Source organism: Erythranthe guttata, chromosome 1 (assembly GCF_056151865.1).
Source record: "Erythranthe guttata isolate IM_541 chromosome 1, IM_541, whole genome shotgun sequence".
Classification (NCBI taxonomy): domain Eukaryota; kingdom Viridiplantae; phylum Streptophyta; class Magnoliopsida; order Lamiales; family Phrymaceae; genus Erythranthe; species Erythranthe guttata.
In genome coordinates, this window is record NC_142533.1 from 9,348,163 (window position 1) to 9,374,544 (window position 26,382).

A 26,382-nucleotide genomic window follows, 5' to 3' on the forward strand; every position below is an offset into this window, starting at 1 on the left:
ATACTGATATTGATACTAATATTGATACTCATATTGATACTGATACTGACACTGATAGAAATACTGATACTAACACTGATAGAAATACTGATACTATTACTAATACTAATACAAATACTAATACTAATATTAATACTAATACTAATACAAATATTAATACTAATACTAATATTAATACTAATACTAATACGAATACGAATACTAATACTAATACTAATACTAATACTAATACTAATACTAATACTAATACTAATACTAATACTAATACTAATACTAATACTAATACTAATACTAATACTAATAATAATACTAATACTAATACTAATACTAATACTAATACTAATACTAATACTAATACGAATACTAATACGAATACTAATACTAATACTAATACCAATACTAATACTAATACTAATACTAATACTAATACTAACACGACCACTAATACAAATACAAATACAAATATTAAACTAATATAGGTAATATATAGGTAAAAAGTATGGGTTAATGTGCATTATCACGTGCCTCGCATGTGAGTTTTCCGTCTTAACTAACGGCAATTTAAAACGATGGACGGAAATTGTAAAAAAACTAGTTATTTGAGGATCAATTTCGTGCCAGAAAAAAATTGAAGGACCAAAATTAAAATTGATGTATAATGTAGGGACCACAAATATAATTATCCCTTTATTTGTTCTTTTCACTTAGTAAAATACGTAATGTGTACATGTACATAAATATAGTAGCATAATAAATCAGAAATTCAGACTTTTTTCGTAAATTAAAATCGGATAGAAAATCTAAAATTCATATATATTTCCAATCTCAATCCAAAAGTATCCGTAAACATTAGAAATTGGAATTATGGAAATCTGAATAAAAAAACGTTCCAAAATTAAAAGATTCGAATCAGAATTGACGTAAACATTAGAAATTGGAATTATGGAAATCTGAATAAAAAAACGTTCCAAAATTAAAAGATTCGAATCAGAATTGACGTAAACATTAGAAATTGGAATTATGGAAATCTGAATAAAAAAACGTTCCAAAATTAAAAGATTCGAATCAGAATTGACGCAATCGGAAATTTCGTTCCTACTTTCATCCCTAAACAAAAGTGAAATTATTTACAGAATATAAGAAAAGAAAAAAAAACAAGCCGAGAATTTTGTTAAGAGTTATATTGAGCCGGTAGATATGTCCCTTTTATTGTATTATAAAAGCGATTAGTGGGGGCAAAAATGGACTCCAAATAGTTGTTGCATGTTTGATACTCTTTTCATTCTCAGCACAAGTTTCAAACTATATAATATAATTAATCTACTTTTTATATATAATTAATAATTTCATCTTGTTCCAACATATTCGACAATAACAACAAACAACAAACGCAAATATATTTGTTAAATGAGAACAAGACGAGCTAATAACAACCATCTTTTAGAATATATTGGTTAAACAATGATTGAATTGTGTTACATGTGTATTTCAAACAGTGAATATATATTTTGACAGGGAAATCGTATGTTGACAAAATATTATTAGTCGATGCAGGAACTCAATTTTTCTTTTTAAGAAAATATTGCTACGTATTGTGCTATCTACAATTGTCTCCAAGATACGACTATTTCAAAACAAAAGAGCGGTACAATAATTCTTGGGGCACCATGAATACAAAGGTCGGTTTGAACTTTTAACAAGAACCGTGTGTGTCACATACACGCCATGGACATCCCGCCTTTCTATGTTCTATAAATTTGTATGACTCTTTGGTACATAGACGGTTGAAAAACCACGACACCTTTATAGAAGGACATAACCCCAATTCCATCAAGCAGTCATTTCGACTGACAAGGCACAACGTTTGGCATGCGACTGTGCAAGCATGTCCATTTACTTGACAATAATATTGTCGTTTTCACATGTTACTCTTCTTAATTAATTCGGATAAATTCAATTGAATTATAAAAATAAATAGAAACAAATTTAAAACAAAACTTTAATTTACATGTTTTCCCGAAGGACCAAGCACAGGGCCCACGGGACACAAGCACAGACGGGTGGACGGCGAAATTGTGCTTGTGGTTTTCGCAACAAGCACACGTTGCGGATTTGACAATATTTTCTCCTCTTAAGAGTTATATACTAGCCAACTCACTTGCACTAAATGAATTTATTATGAATCTTTTTTTAACGAGGAATAGTAACCTTTCATATCTTACACTATAGCTCATTTAAGTTATTTAAAATAGTTCATATCGGATTTCAGAATGTCTTCTCCATTTCTAATTCCGACTTCCATATTTTCAATTTTTTGGAACTAAATTTGAATTAGAAATCCCCTTCCATTTTTTTTTTGTTTCGAAAATGCTAATTCTGAACCGATCAGTCCAATTTCCACCAATGTATAATACCATAATAAAATGTTGTTGACTTGGTGCTTAGTGAACACGATATCTTTAATTAATCAACTTAAGTGTTAATTGAAGCCGAACATACTTCACGCTTAAATAGGTAATCTCCTGTAAAGAATAACATGACATATCCAACCTTAAAAAGTTCATACGAATCATTGAAAGTTATTAGACTTAACTTCTCCACATTCGACCTGTAAGACTTGGTTATTCGTGGAATGGTAGGAATTATTTTAGGCCATGACATTCACATTTCTACTCTAATTCTTATTCAAATTTTGTTGTAACGCTGACAATGGACCTACAACATTTATGGTTTTCAATTTGTTAAAATCTACCTACTATATTTGTGATTTATTTTACTTGAAACTTTTTCATATAAACTCCAATTTCACTAATTCAAGTTGCATAGTAAACCTCGTACAAAAATCTATAACATGTGTGTTTCGCAATTTTCGAGCTTCATTTTGTATCATATTCTAAAATCAATGTGGAAAGAATTTTAAATAAAGTGGTGGTATTTTTTTCATGAAGGACATGTTGGTAAACAAAAAAATGGTCCTGGAATAACGTACTCATTGTGCTCATGGATGTCTATGCAGTTGCCCCGTAGTTTAAACTTTAAAGATATAGCCTATATGTCTCATATTATATTATGTTTTTGGTTGTTGAATAGATATTAAGAAAATAAATAAATATGCATAGATTACAGTAAAAACACATACGAAATAAATAGTTTACCCTTCTCATTAATTATTTATCAATTAACTAATTAAGAGTGATAAATGTTAGAATTAAAAAAAATATAATTAATGCTTCATTGAAAATATAAATTGGCAAATAGTTTGGTACAAGAAAAACTTTCCAAAGAGATATATATTATGGGACAGACAGAGTATGATGATTCTCAAAGTTCAAACAAACACTCCCTCAGTTCCATTTAATTGTTGTTTTTTAGCTTTGCACAAAGATTAAAAATTTCATTAAATGTGTCTTGATATTAGGAAAATGTATGTTTTTAAACTAAAATGACCTTGTCTTATAATTAATAAGATAGAGAAATTAGTTGAAAAAAGAGTATTGGAAAGAGTTAATAAGGGTATAAACTGGAAAATAAGTAATTAATGAAGTGTTGTAAATTTAAAGTGACAGATAATATGGAACAAAAAATTTTCTGCAAAGCGACAGATATTATGGAACGAATGGAGTATTTGGTATGGAGAGTACTCCATTCGTCCTAAATATGTGCCTATTTCTACCTTTGTACAATTATTAAGAAATTCAATAAACGTGTCTTGATTTTACGGCGAAAAAATATACATAAAAAGACTAAAATATCCTTTATCATTTAATGATTTATAAGAGATAGATAATACCTAAAGTTAAATTATATTCTCGCTCCGGGCCCTCGAATACGCCGAATCGGCCCAGGGACAACTGATAGCACCTATGGTCCTATAAGTGATATTAAAGCCAAAGTCACGAGTTCGATTCCTAGCGAGAGCTTTTCATGACACTAAATGATTTTAGGACAAAAATAAAATATAATTGCCCTCAATCCATTGGATCATTAGATTAGCATATAAAGAATATTCATAAATTTATACTATGACTGGTTTTACAAAATATATAGTATTATTATATGTTCTCTTACAATAAAACTATACTATGCCTCATTTTACAAAAATATATAGTATTATTATATGTTCTCTTACAGTTTACAAATATTTATTCTTTCACTTTGAATTAAGTGAAGTATTTTGAAATAGCAATTCATTACCAAACTCCACTTGCCTTAATTTTTTTACTCAAATTCATAGAGGGATATAAAAGTTCTAAATTTGATGTTGTTCAATGTAATAAAAAAGGATCCCACACACCGGCGGAGCTATGTAGAGTGTTGGGTGGGCTGAAGCCCACACTCACTCAATTTTTTTTAATGTTATTTTCATATTGTTTAATATAATTAGCCTATTCAATTCATTTTTAGCCCACCCAATTGTATTGTAGTTTAAAGAGTTACAATAATTACATTTTGAGTATTATATTTAGTTATTTTGTCATGTATTATACGAATAGCTTCTAAAAAAAGCTGGGGGCGCTACCCCCGAACCCCCTGTACATTTTAGCCCACCATAATATCAAATCCTCGCTCTATCACTAATTCCACATACCAATCTTATGCTTCGATTGCATTATTTTCAGTAAAGCTAATGACAAATCAGTAGGCTTTATTCAAATAGATGCAGTATGCCAAAGAAAGCTAGCAAGAAGGAAGATAAAAATTTAAACACTAAGAGCAATAAAGAATCCATGAACAATTTTAACCATAGGATGTCAGTTATGTCAAGAGTTGTTGTCCAAAAATAAAAGAAATTAAAATTAAAGTATCCAACTGTGTAAGATAAAAACAAATAGTAATTGCGTTTGCTTCATGAATAGTATACATATGCAATGATGATAAACCTTTTATATTTTTTTTAACTATGCAATATTATTTAAATAAAAAATATAAAAAAGAAGGTAAATATACAGAAAAATTAACCATAGACGTGCACCTTCCTAGTATATTAGAAAGAAGAAATGCGAAGAGTAAAACTCTTGTATAATACTGAAACTTTATTAATGGCGTCCAATTCTTGAACTACAATACTGAAACAACAATACTAGTTGTAAAAATTTCAAATGAGATAAGACGTCTACGCCACTATCTTGACAGAACAATGTGTTGAACACGAAGGAAGAATACCATATATCACTAAACTAATACTTATATCAATATTAATACTAATACTCATACTAATATTAATAATATACTCATACTGATACCAATGTTTTATAAATCGGGCAGCCGATTAATCGGTCTTCGGGGCAGGGGCAGTCCCAAACCTTTACGATTTTGGTGAAAACGTTTGAAAAATCGGGTTTGGACTTGTGAGGTGGATTTAGGTGGGTTGAGGCAGTTTGAGGCGGTCAAACGTTGCAGGTGGGTCAAACTTTTGTGGCAAAAAATCGGTCAAGAATCATTTTTTTCACTTCAAAATAAAAGTTGGCTTTTAATAAAAAAAAAATGAGTTTATACTTTATTTTGTTTATGTTAATTGTTATTATTAAAGAACATAATGATATATGCGGTCAATGTTTAAGAATAAATTTAAATCCAAAAGATTTGTGTTTTATTTGTATTTTATAAGGATTTTTATTGTATTATGATCTTATTATTATGAAAATTTTATTATGTTATTAGGATATATAATGATGGAGATATAAACATGTTTAAATATCTTTTTATATACGTTTGAGTATTTAGAAATATATTATATTAAATTTAAAAAATAGATTTATTTTCGATTTATCACCGATTAATCGTGAGGTGGTGTCTAACCGTGTTCGACCTGATTTCCTCTTTTTAGAACCTTGAGTGATACTGATATTGATACTCATACTAATTACTAATACTAATACTCATATTGATATTGATATTGATACTGATACTGATACTGATACAGATACTGACAACACTGACGCTGATACTGAAGTTGATACTATTACTAATACTAATACTAATACTAATACTAATACTAATAATAATACTAATACTAATACTAATACTAATACCAATATTAATACCAATGAGGCAGCCGATTAATCGGTCTTCGAGGCGGAGGCGGTCTAAAACCTTTACGATTTGTGCGTAAAGGTTTAAAAAATCGGTTTTTGCCTGTGAGGCGGTTTGAGGCGGTTCGAGGCGGTTGAAGGCGGTAAAACCTTGAAGGCGGGTCAAACTTTGATGGCAAAAATCGGTCAAAAATCGATCAAAAATCGGTTTTTTTTTAAATAAAAAAAATGAGCTTTTAATCAAATATTAGTGTATGTATTGTTTTGATTTGTTTATGTAAATTTTATTTTTAAAGTACCTAATAATATATGCTTGCAATGTTCAAACATAATTTTGGCCGCACAATATTTTTATTATATTTTTCTTTTGTAGAATTTTTATTCTATTATGATGTAATTAATATTAAAATTTTATAATATATTATGATATATAATTGATGGTTTAAAATCATGTTTACATATCTTTTTATATATATTTTGGGTATTTATAAATAATATCTATAATTATTTATATTAAGTTCAAAAAATCGATTTATTTCTGATTTATCGCCGATTAATCACCACCGAACCGATTAATCGTGAGATGGTGCCTAACCGACTCGGACCTAATTACCGATTTTTAGAACCTTGACTGATACTAATAGTAATACTAATACTAACACTAACACTAACACTGACACAAATACAAATACAAATACAAATACTAAACTAATATAGGTAAAAAAATGAATGGGTAAATGTGCATTGTCACGTGCCTCGCATGTGAGTTTTCCGTCGTAATAACTAACCGCAATTTCAAACGGTGGACGGAAATTGTAAAAAACCTGGTTATTTGAGGATTAATTTCGTGCTAGAAAAAATTGAAGGACCAAAATTGAAATTGGTGTATAATATAGGGACCAAAACTGTAACTATCCCTTTAATTATTCTTTTCACTGAGTAAAATACTTAATGTGTACCCGTAATATAAATATAGTAGCATAATAAATCAGAAATTCATAATTTTTTCGTAAATTAAAATCGGATAGAAAATCTAACATTCACATATATTTCCAATCTCAATCCAAAAATATCCGTAAAGATTAGAAACTGGAATTATGAAAATCTTAATAAAAAAAAGTTCCAACATTAAAAAGTTCGAATCAAAATCGACGCAATCGGAAATTTCGTTCCTACTTTCATTCCTAACCAAAAGTGAAAAATTGTTTCTAGAATACAAGAAAACACAAAAACAAACCAAGAATTCTGTTAAAAGTATTGAGCCTGTAGATGTGTCCCTTTCATTGTATTATTAAAGCGATTAGTGGGGGCAAAAAAAGACTCCAAATAGTTGTTGTTTGTTTGATTCTCTTTTCATTCTCAGCACAAGTTTCAAACTATATAATATAATTAATCTACTTTTTATATATAATTAATAATTTTATCTGGCTCCAACATATTCGACAATAACAACGAACAACAAAGGCAAATATATTTGTTAAATGAGTAAAACGAGCTAATAACACCAATCTTCTAGAATATATTGGTTAAACAATGATTGAATTGTGTTACATGTGTAATTCAAACAGTGAATAGATATTTTGACAGGAAAATCGTATGTTGACAAAATATTATTAGTTGATGCAAGAACTCGATTTTCTTTCTAAGAAAATATTGCTATATGTTGTGCTTTCTGCAATTGTCTCCAAGATACGACTCTTTCAAAACAAAAGAGCGGTACAATAATGCTTGGGGCACCATGAATAAAAATGTCGGTTTAAACTTTTAACAAGAACCATGTGTGTCACACAACTCTTTGGAACATAAACGTTTGAAAAACCACGACACCTGTATAGAAGGACATAACCCCTATTCCATCAAGCAGTCATTTCGACTGACAAGGCACAACTTTTGGTATGGGACTGGGCGGGCAGGTCCATTCACTTGACAATAATATTGTCGTTGTCACATGTCATTGTTCTTAATTAATTCGGATTAATTTAATTGAATTATAAAAATAAATAATTTTTTTAAAAACAAAACTTTAATTTACAAGCCTTCCCGAATGACCAAACCCAAGGCCCACGAGACACAAGCACAGACGGGTGAACGGCAAAATTGTGCTTGTGGTCTTCGCAACAAGCACACGTTGCGGATTTGACAATAATTTGTTCTCTTAAGAGTTATATACTAGCCAACTCACTTGCACTAAGTGTATTTATTATGACTTTTTTTTTAACGAGGAATAGTAACTTTTCAATTTTCATATCTTACCATGTAGCTCATTTAAGTTATTTAAAATTGCTCACTTTGTGCGTAGATATATCATTGATCTGATATCGGATTTCAGAATGTCTTCTCCATTTCTAATTCCGATTTCCATATTTTCAATTTTTTGGAACCAAATTTAAATTAGGAATCCCCTTCCAATTTTTTTCTTTTCGAAAATGCTAAATCCGAACCGATCATTCTGATTTCCTCCAATGTATAATACCTTAATAAAATGTTGTTGACTTGGTGTTTAGTGAACACGATATCTATAATTAATCAACTTCAGTGTTAATTGAAGCTAACCATATTTCACACTTAAAATAGGTCATTTTCTGTAAAGAATAACATGATATATCCAACCTTACAAAGTTCATACGAATCATTGAAAGTTATTAGACTTAACTTCTCCACATACGACATGTAGGACTTGGTTATTCGGGGAATGGTAGAAATTATTTTAAGCTATGACATTCACATTTCTACTATGATTCTTATTCAAATTTTGTTGTAACGCTGACAATTGGCCTACAACATTCATGGTTTTCAATTTGTTAAAATCTACCTATTATATATTTTGTGATTTATTTACTTGAAACTTTTTCATATAAACTCCAATTACACTAATTCAAGTTGGATAGAAAACCTCGTATAAAAATCTATAACTTGCGTGTTTCACAATTTTCGAGCTTCATTTTTTATCATATTCTAAAATCAATGTGGAAATAATTTTAAATAAAGTGGTGGTGTTTTTTTTTTTCATGAAGGACCTGTAGGTAAAAAAAAATGGTCCTTCAATAACGTACTCATTGTACTCATGGATGTTTATGCAGTTGCCCCATAGTTTAAACTTTAATGATATACCCTTTATGTCTCATATTATATTATGTTTTTGGATGTTGAACGGATAATAAGAAAATGAATAAATATGCATAGATTACAGTAAAAAAACACATACGAAATAACTAGTTTACCCTTCTCATTAATTATTTATCAATTAACTAATTAAGAGTGATAAATGTTAAAATTAAATAAAATACAATTAATGCTTCATTGAAAATATAAATTGACAAATAGTTTTGTCTAAGAAAAACTTTCCAAAGAGACATATGTTATGGGACAGACAAAGTATGATGATTATCAAAGTTTAAACAAATACTCCCTCAGTTTCATTTTAATTGTCGTTTTTTAGCTTTGCACAAAGATTAAGAATTTCATTAAATGTGTCTTGATATTAGGAAAATGTATGTTTTTGGACTAAAATGACCTTGTCTTATAATTAGTAAGAGAGAGGAATTAGTTGAAAAAAGAGTATTGAAAAGAGTTAATAAGGGTATAAACTGGAAATTAAGTAATTAATGAAGTGTTGGATATTTAAAGTGACAGATAATATGGAACAAAATTTTTTTTCCAAAGCGACAGATATTATGGAACGAGGGGAGTGTTTGGTATGGAGAGTACTCCATTCGGTCCTAAATATGTGTCTATTTCTGCCTTTGTACAATTATTAAGAAATTCAATAAACTTGTCTTGACTTTAGAGAGAAAAAATGCACATAAAAAGACTAAAATATCCTTTATCATTAAATATTTTATAAGAGATAGATAATACCTAAAGTTGAATTAATAAAGTTAAACATGAAGAAAAAAGATGCATTAAATAAAATATTAAAAATGTGCAGTGACAAATAAAATAAAATAATATTATTTTTAAAAAGTGACGGTCGTAGTGGAATAGAGAGAGAACGTTGCAAAATTGTATTAATTAAGTACAATTAATATGTTTGCAAAAAAAAAAAGGAAAATAATTGTTATCCTTATATATAAAAGAAAGAAACGTTGGGATAACCTAAAAACTCTAATGACATATTTGTAAAAATAATTTGTTTGCATTAATTACTTTCAAACCAAATTTCTTCTACCACACAATCATAATCCACTACATCTATATCTTTTTAATTTTTATTATTATTTGTATTTCCTATTTTTCAGTCTATTTTCTCTAATTTTTTCTTTGTTTCATTTATTTAATGATCAATTTCATATTATGACAATTAATTTTATATATATTTTTCGAAATTAATTTATATTAATAATTTTATATAAATATTAATATTGTTCCGATATCACTAATAAATTTTTATTATAATTATTATTAACAAATCATTATTTCCACTTTTAAGATGCTATCCTAAAAATGCAAGTAAACACTAAAATAGTAAAGGTGGGTATACTTTGGTATCGTCGTCCACATATTAAGAGTAAAGACTTGCATATGCCTCTCCGCAAACGACCCTTGCTACTCTTTCCAGTTTCCATTACTCTCTCTCTCTCTCTCTAGATATCTGTTTCTCTCTCTAGATATCTGAGTGATAAATCCTGAGGAGGAATGGGTCTCCTCTACCTGGCAATAAACATACCCAAAGCAATTACGATAACATTCTTTCTCAACATAATCAGTCATATCAGATTCATATTCATCGGCGCACTCACTCAGCTCGGCCTGTTCAAACCAGCCCCTGAAGAAGATTCTAATTCCACAAACAATTCAAACAACTACATCCTTATCCTCGATTCTTCCTCCCCTTCTCTTGTCCCTATCCCTGTTCACGTTGTCACTGCAGCCATCAAGTTAAGGCTCCCCATTCTTCCCTACCATCCTGAATCTGAATCTGAATCTGGTGTGCAGAAAGTGTGCACTATTTGCTTGGAGTGTGTGGAATTGAATGAAGAGATCAGAGTGCTTTGCAACTGCACCCATTTGTTCCACCGGGTGTGTTTGGACACATGGATTGATCAAGGACAGGTCACTTGCCCTTTGTGTAGATCTATGTTATTACCCCCTCGAACTAATCTTACTAGATGTAATCCTATTCTCAATTCCTAATTCACTACATTTTCCATCTTTCTTTTTGTTTTTTGAAGTTGAAGTTGTGCAATTATTGCTTCCAATTTCTTCTTCATTTTGTTGTGCTCTTCTTACTACTGATTGATTAACATATAATTTGTTCTTCTTGGTTCCGTTTTCGCCTTATTGCTTCCCTTTGTTGTTTCAGTCTTTGATTGTTTTCAATCTAAAATATGTGCGGAGAGGCTAACGGACTGTGGTAGAGTTTTGGATTAATAGGTTCTGAATATGATTATTCGAAAAAAAAAAAAAAGTTTAGTTGGATGACCTCCGAGATTATATGTTGATTGATATACCTTTTCGTTAAAATGCGATTTTAAAGAGTCTAGAATTTGATCAACCAAAGAGTTCTAAGTAAACATTTCACTCGTGACTCGTGGAATTGTATAATTTGCTATAGCTTGAGTTACCTACCTAACCCCTAATGCGTAACGAAAACGAAAAATAATTAATAAAATTATTGCTTATTGCAGCTTGTCATTTGGATTGTGACTTAATAGTTTACTGTGAGATTAATATATTCTTTAAAAAAATAGATCATGACTAAGACTTGATGCACTTGTATGTTTGTGTTGTTCAACTCTTTCTTTCAATAGTTATAAAAATATGAGGTAATGAATTGTTTTTTTCTAATTGATTAATCTCTTTCTGTCCTACTGCCTTAATCTTGATTACATATGTTGTCTTGAAGAAGAAGTAGTTGAGTGATAGTTGAGTTGTTTCCATCTCTGCTTTCTGTATGTATATGCTTCTGTCATTTTTTTAATTGGTATTTATAGGTGACCTAACTCTGCTGTTAATTATAATATTTCCATAAGCACTAACATATTTTCACCCAAATGCTACTTTATAATCTTTAATAATTTGATCGAAAGACCTTTCCAAGGTTGGAATTTAGATATGACAGCCGTAGCAATATAGCATTTAGAAAACAATAGGCGCACCAAACTCGTATGGATCAAAATGAATTATTCTTTTTTACAAAATCTTTGTTCGATCATCAATTATTTAAAAAAAAAAAAACCCACATTAAGCATTTGTAGCATGTGGTTTCTGTTTATTTAGTAAGAATGCTGCACAATAATTCCTTTACATGTTTCTTTAAAACCATAAATTGTGATGTTAGGTATTTATCATAGATAGTAAAATACATTATTCACGGAGTTGAGGCATAGCACTTCTTACAGCAATTGGACTTCGCACATCGTGTACCCCATCAGTCCATATTAGGCTCCCAAAATAGTATCCACCAATCAGTGGATGCACAGAAATGACTGTTACTTGGTAGGTGATTTTCTTTATATGCGAGTTAAAAATCAATATCGGAGGGGTTACAAACACAAGTGTACCAGTTGGCGGTTCAACTACGACACGGTATATTGAGTTTGTGGGTCCCACGTTAGTTACGGTTCTGCTCAGGACAGTTGAGTTTCTAAGGTACGGTATAGTTATGGAAGGTAAATTCACATCGAGAATTGAGAATGTTTTATTCGGACACATTATAGGTTGCCCTGTTAGTCGAGAGATAGCAGAGCTATTGTACTCCATGGCACAAAGGTAATTAATATAGTCTGTTGTGTCCATATCATATATCAACCCTGGACATGAAGCACCGTTCGGGTTCGCAATTCCACCTCCGTAATCGAAAGGATCGGCAAGCTTATGTGGGTCCCCCTCAGCAAACATCGGGGTTCCATATGGATCACTCGTCCAAGCTTCATCAAGTGGTACAAAGTGCATTATTTATTTATTTATTTATTTTTATTTATTAATATATATGTATAAACAAGAAAACGAGTTTGTTTACCTGTGGTGGTAAGTGCAGATCTGAGTCCAGCAGGTGACCAATCAGGATGGAGTGCTCTGAGAAGGGCTACAATTCCAGTAATATGAGGAGTTGCCATTGAAGTACCTGACATCATTGTGAAACCTCTTTCTGCTGATGTGTCAACACCTGAGGTTGCCGCTATTATTTGCACTCCTGGCGCCGCTATATCCGGCTGTTCGTCGTAAATAACGAGGTAAGCTATTATACGCAACTCAAAATCGAGGAAAAGAAAAAAAACACTATTGTTATTCTTGCCTTGAGTATTGAAGCTGAAATAGTATTGGGGCCGCGTGATGAGAATTCAGCAATCTTAGCAGAGACTGATTCTTTTCCAATAAGAGTAGTAGGAGGGCTTAGTTTCACCACTGGATTTCTAAATTGGAGAGGGTTATAATTTTAGAATAAATAAAGGATCTCGAATAGGAAGCTAACAAAAAGAAGTTTGTGAAATGTTAGTGTACCTGTTGGAGCGGATGTAGAATAGGATCTGAGTGCCGATTTCATAATCGACTTCTGCACATGGGAAGTTGCGGCATTGACCTGTTATATCATTTTGAAGCTTTGAAACAATAACACCAACTCCGCCTGCAGCTCTCACTAATAACGATGCAATTAATGTCACAACTGGACTCGATACTGTGGTGAAGCATAGAACAACTTTCCCAGCAACAAGACTAGGCTTTAGTGTGAGACCTTCGCACACACTGTATACATGCAAAAAAAATACGAGGATGTTTATTTCAGACACATAATTAATTCCCAAACACCAAGAAACTCTTGGAAAAAAGCCCTACCCAGTTGATGAAGTATTGGCGCCTCCATCCGCAGGGTAATACAAGCCCGTGAATCCGCCTCCCGTTCCGGACCCTGTGTAGATAGACTGACCCTGCAAGATCCATTTTTTTTTTCCTTCGGAAAGTTAGTAATATAAATTTTTAATTATAAATAAAAAAAATAAAAAAAGTTGCGGACCTGAAGAGTCTTGTTGTTGCCAAGTGTGATTTGAGTTGAGAAAGCTCTATCCATGGTGCTGGCAGCAACAGTAATAATCCAAGGGGCAGTGTTCTTTACAGTTTGTGGAGAAGGGCCGTCGTTTCCAGCTCCACAGACGACCGGGATCCCTTTTGCAACTGCGTGAAACGATCCAACGGCGATTGCATCTCGACCGTCCACTTCAGAGTACAGAGGAAGTGATGAAGCCCCAATTGACAGCGTCAGCACATGCACTCCGTCTTTGATTGCTTCATCAAACGCTTTCAGTATATCGGCCGCTGCACACAGCCCGCTCCGCACCTTCCAGCACACCTTGTAGACCGCCAGCCTGGCACGTGGGGCCCCACCCCTCGCCGTCCCCACACCCACCCCGTTGTAGCTCACGTTCGCCACATAAGCACCTGCTGCTGTGCTGGACACGTGGGTCCCGTGTCCAGATGCATCTCTAGCTGATAAAAACTCGCCCAATCTTGTCAGATTGACGGCTTGTCCAATCTCAGCTAGAAATCCGTCCACGAACCAACGTGCTCCAATTATCTTTTTGCTGCAATGTTTAGCCGCGTTGAATTGTTCGCCAGATTGGCAGAAACCCTTCCATCCGGAAGGGATTGGTCCTAGACCTTCGTCACGAAAAGCCTCCGACTCCGGCCATATTCCTGCATGTGTTTATTTTTTTATATATCACCATTAATTATCGATTAATTAGTTGCAAAAATCATTTTGTATCTACGATAGCAAAACGGGAGACTGGTAATTTATTAAACCTGTATCTAGAACGCCTATGATAATTCCATCGCCCATGTTACTTTTAGACGCGAGATTATTGGGGATTTGTGCAGAGAGGCGTAAATAATCCCAGCTTCTCGTTGTTTGTAGATTGTAGAAAGAATTTGGCATTACGGATACTACATCTGGATGCTCTGTCAACATATATCATCTTCATCAGTTAATCGATACCACATAAGATTATGCCATAAGTTATGCTTTTCTATTAACTACAATATCGTAAAGGTGACAACTTTTAAACTAGCCTTTGCCGAATATGAGTAAAGGTATTATTTGGATTCTCGATTGTTGTTTCTCACGACTCACCAGATAGTTGTTGTGCTTGAGAGGCTGTTATCTTTGCTGCAAATCCAGAAAACCCGTGTCTGTAACTATACACCATTGCTTCTAAGGCCAATTGCTTGCTGCAGAATATATTGTGTTTGTATTAGTGGTCTATTTTTCCCCCCTCGTGGAATCCTAATCAAATCGTAATAACGAGTACTGCAGTTTCTATTTTTACCTTCCCAACGAAGTAGTAAGCATGTCGTGATGCGAATCTGTGACGAGTTTTGGGTCATCGTGTTGCCTCTCTCCTAGATAAACGATGTAGACCTATTTATTGAATTAGATAAATGTTTTGTTAGCCTTGTTGAGATTGTTTTATTGATATATTTACATATGCATATGGACAATTTAACCATGTTATTATAGACCCCTTTCCTTTCAAATATCAATACACACACACACACACACACACACACACACACATATATATATATATATATATATATATATATATATATATATATATATATATATATATATATATATATATATATATATATATATATATATATATATATATATATATATATGATGTTGGGAAAATATGAAGAAAGGAAAAACAAAAGCTTAAAAGAATAATAGGAAATCATTCGTACATTACTAGTATCATCAGCAAATGCAAGGTTTACTGTTTGAGGAAGGAGATGAATAAGAAGATGAATGATAAAAGCAATATAGAATGAAGAACTTCTCATTTTACTACAAAAGAAGATATAGTGAGAATATGATATTTGCAGGGTGGGATTTTTTCCAATTTATAGTAAGTGTTGAAATAATGAGAATTGGTAAACGTCAAAATGAAGAGGGTTTTGCTTCTACGATGGAATTCCAATAGTGTATTACGCATGCACAAGATTATTTATTATACTCCAAGCATGCATGGTATAATGTACATGGCCATGGGCCACCATTCTTCCTTTGCAGTTTAGTTTTATTTCTTAGCTTCTTATGCAACTTTGAATACCTAGCTATATATTATCTCATACTTATGGCCATCTGGATTTAACATATAAGTAACAATTGCTCAGTTTATTTTTTTTTTCTGGAAAAAACACAGCGACTTTTTTTTTTTTTTTTTTTATTTAAGTTTTTCAATGACACTGCATGTGTAGGCTGCTGAATGAATTCCAGTTCGATATATAATATATGCGTCGAGTGATGTATCTTTATCCTTTAAAATCTTTTGACATACTAAGCCGAAGATTTCAAACTGAGCTCTCTACCTAAGCCGTCCTTAGAGCAACTTAAAAATACACTTTAATTGTACGGCTCTTTATTGAAGTTCTTCTTGGAATCTCTTAAATGCAGAGTTGTTTGTTAAACTCTCAAACTAAGCTCTATATTTAACAGCTTATAAGTTGTCTTTAAAAAATGCCTGCACCCCACATTTATTATTCAAGATCTTATTTGCTTATTTACCAAACCACTCAAAATACAATATTATCCTCAAATACTTTATTATATTACATGAATGGTAAGAATATATATATATATATATATATATATATATATATATATATATATATATATATATATATATATATATATGATCCGCCCTAAAAATGCGTTGCCTCCTCGGGTAATTATTTGCGGAACAAGCTTGTAGAGCAACTGGGCCTGTTTGCACTGCAAAAGAAAGAAACGGGACAGACGCCATAGTCAGGCTCGTTCCTGAGATTTTGACGGCCCTAGGTGAGATTTAAAGAAGGTTGAAAAATGGGGTCATTCTACAATCTACGTTAATTTTTTTTCTAAAAAGATGATAAACTCTAGGTAAACTCGTTTTTGTAAGGTATATATAATAGCCAGAGGCAAGTTTATAAATTTTTGATATAGTGACGTTATAGTTTCCGGGGGTTTGGGGGCAGCGCCACCGATTTTTTTAAGGATAATTTTCATTATGTTGCACTAAAACAAGTGTAAATATATAAAAATAAATAGCTAATGCACTATAAATTTAATAATTGAGGGCCCCATGATTAGAGGAATTATAGAAACAAGTAAAAATGGTTGATCACTATTTATGACTTAAGGTTCTCAATAGTTATATAGTATATAGTTTGTTTTGAATAAATACTAATATATAAAGGGTATAAAAAATTTGGGGGCCCTAATTTTTTACAAAAATCCGGAGCCCTAGGCGACCGTCTACTTCGCCTCCCCTCATAACCGGTTCTGGTCATAAATAACTCACCGACAGCCAAGTCAGTGAAACAAGAGATATATGAACCTGCATTTTTACGTGTGTGAACTTCCTATTTATAATAGCTCTCTCCGCGTTTGGTTAGGTAGAGTACTAATCATTCGAGCAAAACAATTTATTGAATTATTACTAACTACAAACATATAAATATGAATAAAACTGTAAAATTATTATAATAATTGTATAATTAATATTTAATAAATTATTAATTTTCATATTCACTATTATTAATATTAAAAATCTCCACTAATAATAATAGTAAATATATTTTAATTTTGAAAAATATAAAGAATTACGGTTCAACACGTGTAATTTAAAAGAAATATTGAATTTTGAAGTTTGAATTTTAAAATTTTGAAAAATCTCTCAATTATTATTTTCATTACGGGCCAATATTTGCAATCTCAAAATTTCTAAGGGCAAGGCCTTACTTGATGCAATACCAAAATATAAATAAATTTACTAAGAACAAGACTGAAAATTACAAATATGACCCCAATATTAATTTTGATATTATTTATCAAGTTAGACCTAATTATTATTGCAAGACCAAAATAAAAAGAGACAGAAATTGAAAAACGAGAGGGAATGCTCTAGCGGGAGAAGAGAAGAACACAAGGCGAGAAGAATTGCCGCCGTCCATCAGTCGCCGAAGAATTGCCGCCGCCCAACCACCGGTGTTTGAAGAGGAAGAGAAGAAGAAGATGGAGGAAAGAGGAAGGAGGAAGGAGGAAAAGGAGGAGGAGGAGAAGAAGAAGAAGAAGAAGAAGAAGAAGAAGAAGAAGAAGAAGAAGAAGAAGAAGAAAATTCGACCTGTACATGTTGATTGTTTGGTTAAAAATAGACATTTAGATGTCCATTTTTTGGCAAAATAATCTAGATGTTGATTGTTTGGCGAAAAAAAATCGACATCTAGAGTTCATGTTGATTTTTTGCTAAAAAATCAACATATGGACGTCGATTTTCATGATGTGTCGAATTTTGACTGCGCGAATTTTCTTTTTAGAACTTAAAAAATCGATCACCTAGCTTTAAAAATACATTCATTCATAGTTTGTTTTCTACTTTTTCTATAGAATTCTCTATATTGAAGTCTAGTGACTCCATAATGGTATCATTTGTATGTTTTAGTAAGATTTGAGGATTTTGGGTGTTGATGATTTTTGGAGAAGATGAAGAATTGTTTTTGAAGAATTTGTGTGAAATGGGTTTGTGAAGAAGATAAAATGGGTTTTGATGGTGTGGTTTTGCACAAAGAAAGTTGTTGAGTTTTGTAATTGTGGCTTTTGTATTTTAGTGAGGGTATAATAGTCTATTAGTAATTCATTTGGTGAAAAATTAGATTTGGTCTTCCCCTAAGTAATTTGTGAGATTGCATATAATCGACGTCAATTAAGATATGTAGTATAAATGTTACTCCCTCCGTCCCTTTTTATATGTCGTTTTTGGTGGTTACGCATAGATTAAGATAGTCAATAAATATGTATAGATTATACCAAAAATAGCACAGTAAATACTAAAATACCCTTGTCATTAATTATTTTTTAATTAACTAATTAAGAGTGATAAGGGGCAAAATTGATAAAAATTCAATTAATACCTTATTGGAACTCTAAAATGACAAATAATTTGGAACCAACAGAACACTTCAAAAAGACATAATAAGGGATAGAGGGAGTAGGAAATTAGTAAGACCCCCCTCATTTTGAAAAAGTCATGTAAGGTAGACCCCTCTCAAATAAATAATTAGAGAAAATCCTCTTAGGTTATACTTTAGCTAATTTTTAGACATTAAATTCCAATACTATCCTTCAACAACCCTAATTTAATTCTTTCTTTCTCTCACATTTACCGTCTTCTCTCTTCTCTATTTTTTCCCTCCTCCCTTTTTCCCACCCAAATTCATAGACATGGATCTTGAAATGAAGAATCGAAGAGGCGCTGCTAGAATAATGGGCCTTCCGCCCCTGCCCCCCCCCCCCCGTTGTGAATTCGCCGCTCCCAATTCTTCTATAGAATATATCTCCTTCTTCATCCCGCTCCCAATCCCCTTCGATGTTACGTGTTTTGAGGAAGATGCTGGTGGCGTTGGTTTTATTCGTGAAGTTGTTTGAGGCGGTGGCACATTTGTGTATTTGTGTTTATGGTGGTATGTTTTGTTAGAATCGTGTTGAGATTCTAATTGTTCAAGTATTTGAGTCACATTGAATGAAGGGAAAACAATTCTTTATAGTTTCAAGAGTTATCACAAGTTTCCTTCTTCTATATAAAAGAAGATCGATTCTTTGGGAAAGAGGCTGGAAAGATCTCGGGAGAAGATCGATCCGCCGACTAAAGGGATTCAAAGTTGAAGGGAGTTCAACCATGCGGAGATGAGGCTGACATAATTAGAGTCAATAGTTTTGAGTATTCCACAAGAACGGCGTCAAGATAATGAGGGAGTCTTTAATTTATTGTTTAAGTACTAATATTGTGTTTGTAAAACTAAAATAGTGAAAATTCATTTTTACAGATCCCGTGGATGCAGGGTACAATTGTACCGGAACCACATTAAATTTGTCTCTTTTTAGTTATGTTTGTACGAACTGTTACAACATTTTAACGAAAAACTGAATCAACAAATCAACCACGTTTTTGTGTGGTGACAATGGATAGCAGATCTAGGGTTTTTTTGGATAGATCGGGCGGATGATGGCGCGAACGGAGAAAGTCCGCAACGATTAATCGACAATATTTTAGTAGTCAATTAAGGTTAATTATGTTTTTTAATTCAAGTAACAAGAAATAAGTAAGAGTTTATCTCAAACAGTGAAGAATGGATTGAAGATCTTCTAATTAATAAAATGTTTGAAGAGTTTTATCAGAGAGCCCCATAAATATAATAATAAATTAAACCTACATCCCTTGATGTTATGTGTAATTACAATTAGACGTCCTCCATCCATCATAGAAAGTTACACATACCTCCATTGGCCTTTGATATCAGTTAACAGATAATCAATTTGACCGTTTTTTTTTTTTTCTTTTTTTCTTTTCTTCAAATTTTATTTGTATGTAAAATAATAACTCTATGACCTAAGTTGATAGGAGGATAATTTACATAATAATATTTCGTAAAAGGTAAAAATAATATGAAATGAGGTGTGCATCAAAATAGGAAAAAGTCCCAATGTGTAATTATACGAATTTGAATGACAGTAGGCGAATTTACCCATAGTATAATAATAACGTATACTTAAAAAGGAAGAGCAGCACCGCACGCACGCCGAGAAAGCTGTTGTGAGTTTTGTCCTTTTCCATTTAACAAATGAATAGTTGAATTAATTGCAAATTAGCCCATTTTCCCGTGACAGATGAGATGATATATCACAGTCACAGTAATTTAGTTGATAAATTACACAGAGGCATGATTCGTGGCATTTGCTTCCCAACACTTGTCCATTTCTTAATCCAATTTTCTTTTATTTGAAAAATAAAAAAATGGTTCCAATAAATTAATTGCCCATTAGCTTCCTTCTCAAAAAAAAAACATAAAAAAAATGAAACTTTAAAGCTGAGCTTAAAAAAGCTGATAAGTTTAACATTTGCTAGTTAATCGATATTTAGGGGAAAATGAGGTTAAAGGTTGGGAGCAGAATGCAGAGGTCTGGGATTAATGGTGGAAATGTAAGCAGCGGTTTCTCAACGAAGTTGGTCTCTCTCTTCTGCATTGCCAGTTTCTGCTTTGGAGTTTTTGTTGTCAACAGGTTCTTCTTCTTCTTCTTCTTCTCTTTTTTTTTTTATAAAAAAAATTGTCTAATCCTCCATCAAGTGTTAATTTAGCTGATGTTTGATTTGCAATTGCATATATGAGGGGAGGGGTTGACGAAGAAGCAGCAACATGTTTGTCTCTGTTTATTATTATAATATTTGGGTTATGGTCTCAAGATTCCCCTTTTTTTTTTTTTTTTTTTTTTTTCTGAATGCGAACAATATGGCCATTTCAACAATTTGTATTTCTGTCCCCTGTTTGGATGAGCAACACCATCTTAATTTTTTTCACTAGTGCTGGGTTCTCTCTCTCTCTCTCTCTCTCTCTCTCTCTCTTGATTAACATTTCCTTCCTCTATATATCATTTAGTTACTCTTGCTATATAAAAGGGAAATTTGACATTCTAGAAAAACTTCCTAAAAATGGTTGAAGAGGCTGATTATTTGTTGGAGTTACCCGAGCATACAGGCTAATTAATTAAGAAAAAAGTAAATAAAAAATCAATACCCTTAGTTGGTGATGTTATACAACTTGAATTTCATTTATTGATTTAACCTTGGCCTAAAAGAAGATTTGAGGTTGGTTTTTATGTTAAAGCTGTTGGCAGTATAAAACACGTTGTGGTGGACTAATATGATTAGGATTCACATTGTTTTGGCCATCGATTCTTTCCATTTGGTCTTTCATATATAGTCTTCAGATTTAACACTGACTGAGGTGTTCGGCATCAACTTCCTCACCCAATTGCTTCAAATTAAGAAAAAAAAAAAACAAAGTAGTTGTTGTAATGTTATATAATGGTTATTTCATCACAACTTGTCTTGCAAATACTAGTCATTAACACTTTGTACTACTAGAAGCATCTTTGTCTCTTGAATTAACGAGTCATGATATAACTATATATGGGGTTTCATGCCTTGTCTACCCCCATTTGCAAACAATGTTAATTTATATTGTCATCTGATCTTTGTCAATAGTATGCCACATATCTGCAGACCTTTTACCTTTACTTTTTTCTTTTTTTTTTTTTTCCAAATATATCTAAATTGAGTTTATTACTATTTGTCTAATCGTTCAATTCAATCTCTATTACTCTACATGCAAAATCAAACCAGTCTGAATATTGAAAATTTATTGATAACTTGTTATAGGTTGTGGTCAGTTCCCGATTCAGTTGACACGGACAAGAATATTGCAACATCTACTGGAAAATATGGGATTATAAATCCTGCTGTCAACTGTGATCACAAAAAGGCAAGTACCAACTAGTACGTACTACTTTAATTTTTTCTGGTACATGGTTTTCTAATATTTATTCTAAAAATATAAACTTTCATTTCCCGTAGATGGATGCTGACAGACATTCTCATGCTATCAAGTAACTCTCACCCCCAACTTTCAATAATAGTAATAGCAATCAAAATTATAATAAAGTTGGCATATATATAATAAGAAGTTCGACTTTCAGGACATTAGACAAAACAATATCTTCACTGGAAATGCAACTTGCTGCTGCAAGAGAGGCTAAAGCTGAGAATGAGAGAAAAGCTACGGATGCAAAATCAGGAAACGATTCATCAAATTATAATGCCCAAAAGGTGTTCTTTGTCATGGGAATTATTACTGCTTTTAGCAGCAGAAAAAGAAGGGATTCCATTAGGGAAACATGGATGCCTCAAGGTGAACGTTTGAAGAAGCTGGAGAAGGATAAACGAATAGTTATCAGATTTGTGATAGGGCACAGGTAATTAAGAAATTTCGACTCCTTCCGAACCAACTTAATTTTTTTTTTGTATTCGGCTTATATATTATTTAATTTTGTTGACTCTTGAATCTTGATCAGTGCTACACCTGGTGGAGTATTGGACAGGGCTATTGATGCTGAAGAAGCTGAGCACAAGGATTTCTTGCGATTGGTATTCTTTTTTTCCCACTCTTCTACATACATTATATTATATTATATTACATTGTAGGAAAATTGCATCAATTCTTCTGAACGTGATCTCTATCGTGTATTTATATGGCAGAATCATGTAGAAGGGTATCACGAATTATCATCGAAAACTCAAATTTACTTTTCGACAGCTGTCTCTAAGTGGGATGCTGACATGTACATTAAAGTTGACGATGATGTGCATGTCAATCTTGGTTAGCATCGGATCAACTTTTATCTCATACAACTTTTAATTGTTTTCTGCTCCTTTGGTTAATTAATTAATTAATGTTCATTGTCAGGTATTCTAAGTTCGTTGCTGTCTCGCCATCAATCAAAACCTCGTATTTACATTGGTTGCATGAAGTCTGGACCTGTCCTTGGCCACAAGTAAGACATAAGAGACTTGTGACGAAATTTTATTCAAGTATTGATAGAAAATTATTATTGAAAATGAATAAATAAACTTGTTAATCAAATGGTACGGTGGTCTTTACAGAGGAGTGAAGTACCATGAACCCGAGTACTGGAAATTCGGGGAGGAAGGAAATAAGTATTTTAGGCATGCAACAGGGCAAATTTATGCCATCTCCAAAGATTTGGCTAAATATATTTCTGTGAACCGGTACGTACTTACAGTACTAAAATTGAAATTGAAAAAAGTTGAAGAAAAAAATAGTTTAATTTGGTTAAAAAATATAATAATTAATATAGGTGTGTTTGCACTTTGCAGAGACATACTACACAGATATGCAAATGAAGATGTATCTCTGGGGTCATGGTTTATTGGTCTTGATGTTGACCATATTGATGAAAGAAGCCTGTGTTGTGGGACACCCCCTGGTAAGACATATATATAATTCAAAGGTTTTTCTAAGCATGTATTAATTTAATTTGTAATAATTAATTAATTAATTTATGTAAAAGAAGATTGTGAGTGGAAAGCACAGGCTGGGAACCCTTGTGCAGCATCATTTGATTGGAGCTGTAGCGGCATATGCAAATCAGTCGAACGAATGGCACAAGTACATCAGCTTTGCGGTGAAGATCGAGATATTTTTTAGCATGTGTACGTTTTTGTCCATAGTATGAAATGTGTGCATGTTTATAGTCAATAGTTAATCGGGTCAAAAGGATATTTCACCCAGTATTTGAACCGGTCCATTAAATTCAAAATATTCATTTTCCAAAATAGCCGTTATGCACTGGTGTCTCCTCTCCAAACTTCAACTTGTCTAATTAGAACACTAAATTTACTAGGGCCGGAAAAAAAATGCCAATTACCATATACCATGGTATACCTACCAAGAAATACCGAAAAATTACCGAAAGAACGGTTACCATTGTTAACGGTACGATACTAGTACCGTACTATTACAATATGGTACGGTAGTGGTATTGTATTTCTAATACCACGGTAATATCGTACCGTACCGCAATTACATTTTATAATTCGATTAAGATATTTACTTCAATATTATTTTTTTGTAATTATAGTTTTTATTTAGAAGCTTATGAATTGCAACAATTATTTTTACCTTAAATTAGTGGTAGTGTATTTGTTTTTTTTTTCCGACCAAGTTGAATCTTATAATTTGACATATATATTATGTTAAATTGTCTTTTATGTTCCCTATTGCCAACTAATTTTATTATATTTGATGTATGAATATCTGTTTTTTTACATACATATACATGTATGTATAGTATTAGTAAAATATTTATTGTATGTATTAATTATTAAGTACAATCAAGTACCTAAGATATACCTAGTTGTTTCATTAAACCACATTTATTTTGGTTATATTTTTGTTTTATTGAAGCAAATTATGTTAATTATTCATGATTATACACTCGGGCCTTCTTAGAAAATTAGATATTAGAGTAACTAGAACTATTTTAATTTGAGATTTACATACTTAGCTTGTTAAGTCATTTGTTCTTTAACCTTTGACACGTCACCATGTACGGTAGAGTACCACGTACTGATTGTACCGTACCGAAAATAACGGTATAGCAAACATTGGTATACCGAACTTTTTGGTACGGTAACGGTATGAAATTTTTCAATACCATAATGTACGGTAGGTACACGGTATTGAGCCAAATGTTTGGCAACCGTACCGAATCCACTCTTAAGATTTACCATAAACTACATATTCCTAATACAAGATGTCCTTCATCGAAAGTATCAATCCTACCATGGTATTTCCACAAATAAGATTTGTGAAAAACATGATACCGAATAGTCGTATTCATGGTCTTGATGAAGTAATGGCGGGTGAATTAGTCGAATTTGACGAAGGTACAATAGGTATTGCTCTAAATTTGGAATCAAATAATGTTGGTGTTGTATTAATGGGTGATGGTTTGCTGATACAAGAAGGAAGTTCTGTAAAAGCAACAGGAAGAATTGCTCAGATACCAGTGAGTGGGGCTTATTTGGGTCGTGTTATAAACGCCCTAGCTAAACCTATTGATGGTAGAGGTGAAATTCCAGCTTCTGAATCTCGATTAATTGAATCTCCCGCGCCAGGTATTATTTCCCGGCGTTCCGTATACGAGCCCCTTCAAACCGGGCTTATTGCTATTGATTCCATGATCCCTATAGGACGTGGTCAGTGAGAATTAATTATTGGAGACAGGCAGACCGGTAAAACAACAGTAGCCACAGATACGATTCTCAATCAACAAGGCCAAAATGTAATATGTGTTTATGTAGCTATTGGGCAAAAAGCATCTTCTGTGGCTCAGGTAGTAACTACTTTACAGGAAAGGGGCGCGATGGAATACACTATTGTGGTAGCCGAAACGGCGGATTCCCCTGCTACATTACAATACCTCGCTCCTTATACAGGAGCTGCCTTGGCTGAATATTTTATGTACCGTAAACAACACACTTTAATCATTTATGATGAACCCTCCAAACAAGCCCAAGCTTATCGGCAAATGTCTCTTCTATTACGAAGACCACCCGGCCGCGAAGCTTATCCTTGCTTTGTGAATAGGGGTGTGAATGAGCCGAGCTCGAGCCGAGCTCGGCTGTTTTGGCCAGCTCGAGCTCGAGTCCATGTTGCCGAGCTCGAGATCATCGACCCAATTTTTTTTGGCTCGAGTTCGAGCTCGGGCTCATTTAATTTTTTTTTATTATTTAACTTTTCATTAAAAATTATTTATAGGAAAATAAAAAAAAGTTATAAAATAAATAATGAACTCTAGTTATATATTTTTTTAATTTTTTTATTATTATTATAATATTTTATATAATTATGAATTATCTAATTAATATAGATTTGTTTCTATTTAAATACTAGAAATATTTATTATTATAGACTATTTACTATTTAGTTAATAATAATAATAATAATAATAATA

The 26,382-nt window shown here is 32.3% G+C and overlaps 3 protein-coding genes across 6 annotated transcripts; 2 read left to right on the top strand and 1 right to left on the bottom strand.

Annotated features, from left to right (window-relative positions):
• The first annotated feature begins 10,598 nt into the window (after positions 1-10,598).
• Positions 10,599-11,299, top strand: LOC105978078 (brassinosteroid-responsive RING protein 1). Its single transcript, XM_013003489.2, has one exon. The coding sequence runs from the start codon at positions 10,668-10,670 to the stop codon at positions 11,163-11,165; it is 498 nt and encodes a 165-aa protein (XP_012858943.2). The 5' UTR covers positions 10,599-10,667; the 3' UTR covers positions 11,166-11,299.
• Positions 11,300-12,100: 801 nt separating this feature from the next.
• Positions 12,101-15,843, bottom strand: LOC105978043 (subtilisin-like protease SBT3.5). Its single transcript, XM_013003454.2, has 10 exons — positions 15,717-15,843; positions 15,296-15,387; positions 15,100-15,197; positions 14,772-14,927; positions 13,987-14,663; positions 13,809-13,900; positions 13,476-13,718; positions 13,270-13,387; positions 12,994-13,186; positions 12,101-12,901 (listed from the first exon to the last, which is right to left on the bottom strand). The coding sequence occupies exons 1-10, from the start codon at positions 15,813-15,815 to the stop codon at positions 12,339-12,341; spliced, it is 2,331 nt and encodes a 776-aa protein (XP_012858908.2). The 5' UTR covers positions 15,816-15,843; the 3' UTR covers positions 12,101-12,338.
• A 4,744-nt stretch (positions 15,844-20,587) lies between these two features.
• Positions 20,588-24,199, top strand: LOC105978105 (beta-1,6-galactosyltransferase GALT31A). Of its 4 annotated transcripts, none has more exons than XM_013003522.2 (10): positions 20,588-21,069; positions 22,226-22,328; positions 22,421-22,452; positions 22,543-22,818; positions 22,918-22,990; positions 23,102-23,222; positions 23,310-23,397; positions 23,507-23,632; positions 23,741-23,850; positions 23,935-24,199. In XM_013003522.2, the coding sequence occupies exons 1-10, from the start codon at positions 20,936-20,938 to the stop codon at positions 24,069-24,071; spliced, it is 1,200 nt and encodes a 399-aa protein (XP_012858976.2). In that variant the 5' UTR covers positions 20,588-20,935; the 3' UTR covers positions 24,072-24,199. The 4 variants fall into 4 exon arrangements, with proteins under 4 accessions (XP_012858976.2, XP_012858977.2, XP_088675781.1 ...); XM_013003523.2 differs by having other exon boundaries at positions 23,938-24,199; XM_088819655.1 differs by lacking the exon at positions 22,421-22,452 and having other exon boundaries at positions 20,722-21,069; positions 22,226-22,332; positions 22,509-22,818; positions 23,938-24,199.
• Positions 24,200-26,382: the final 2,183 nt, after the last annotated feature.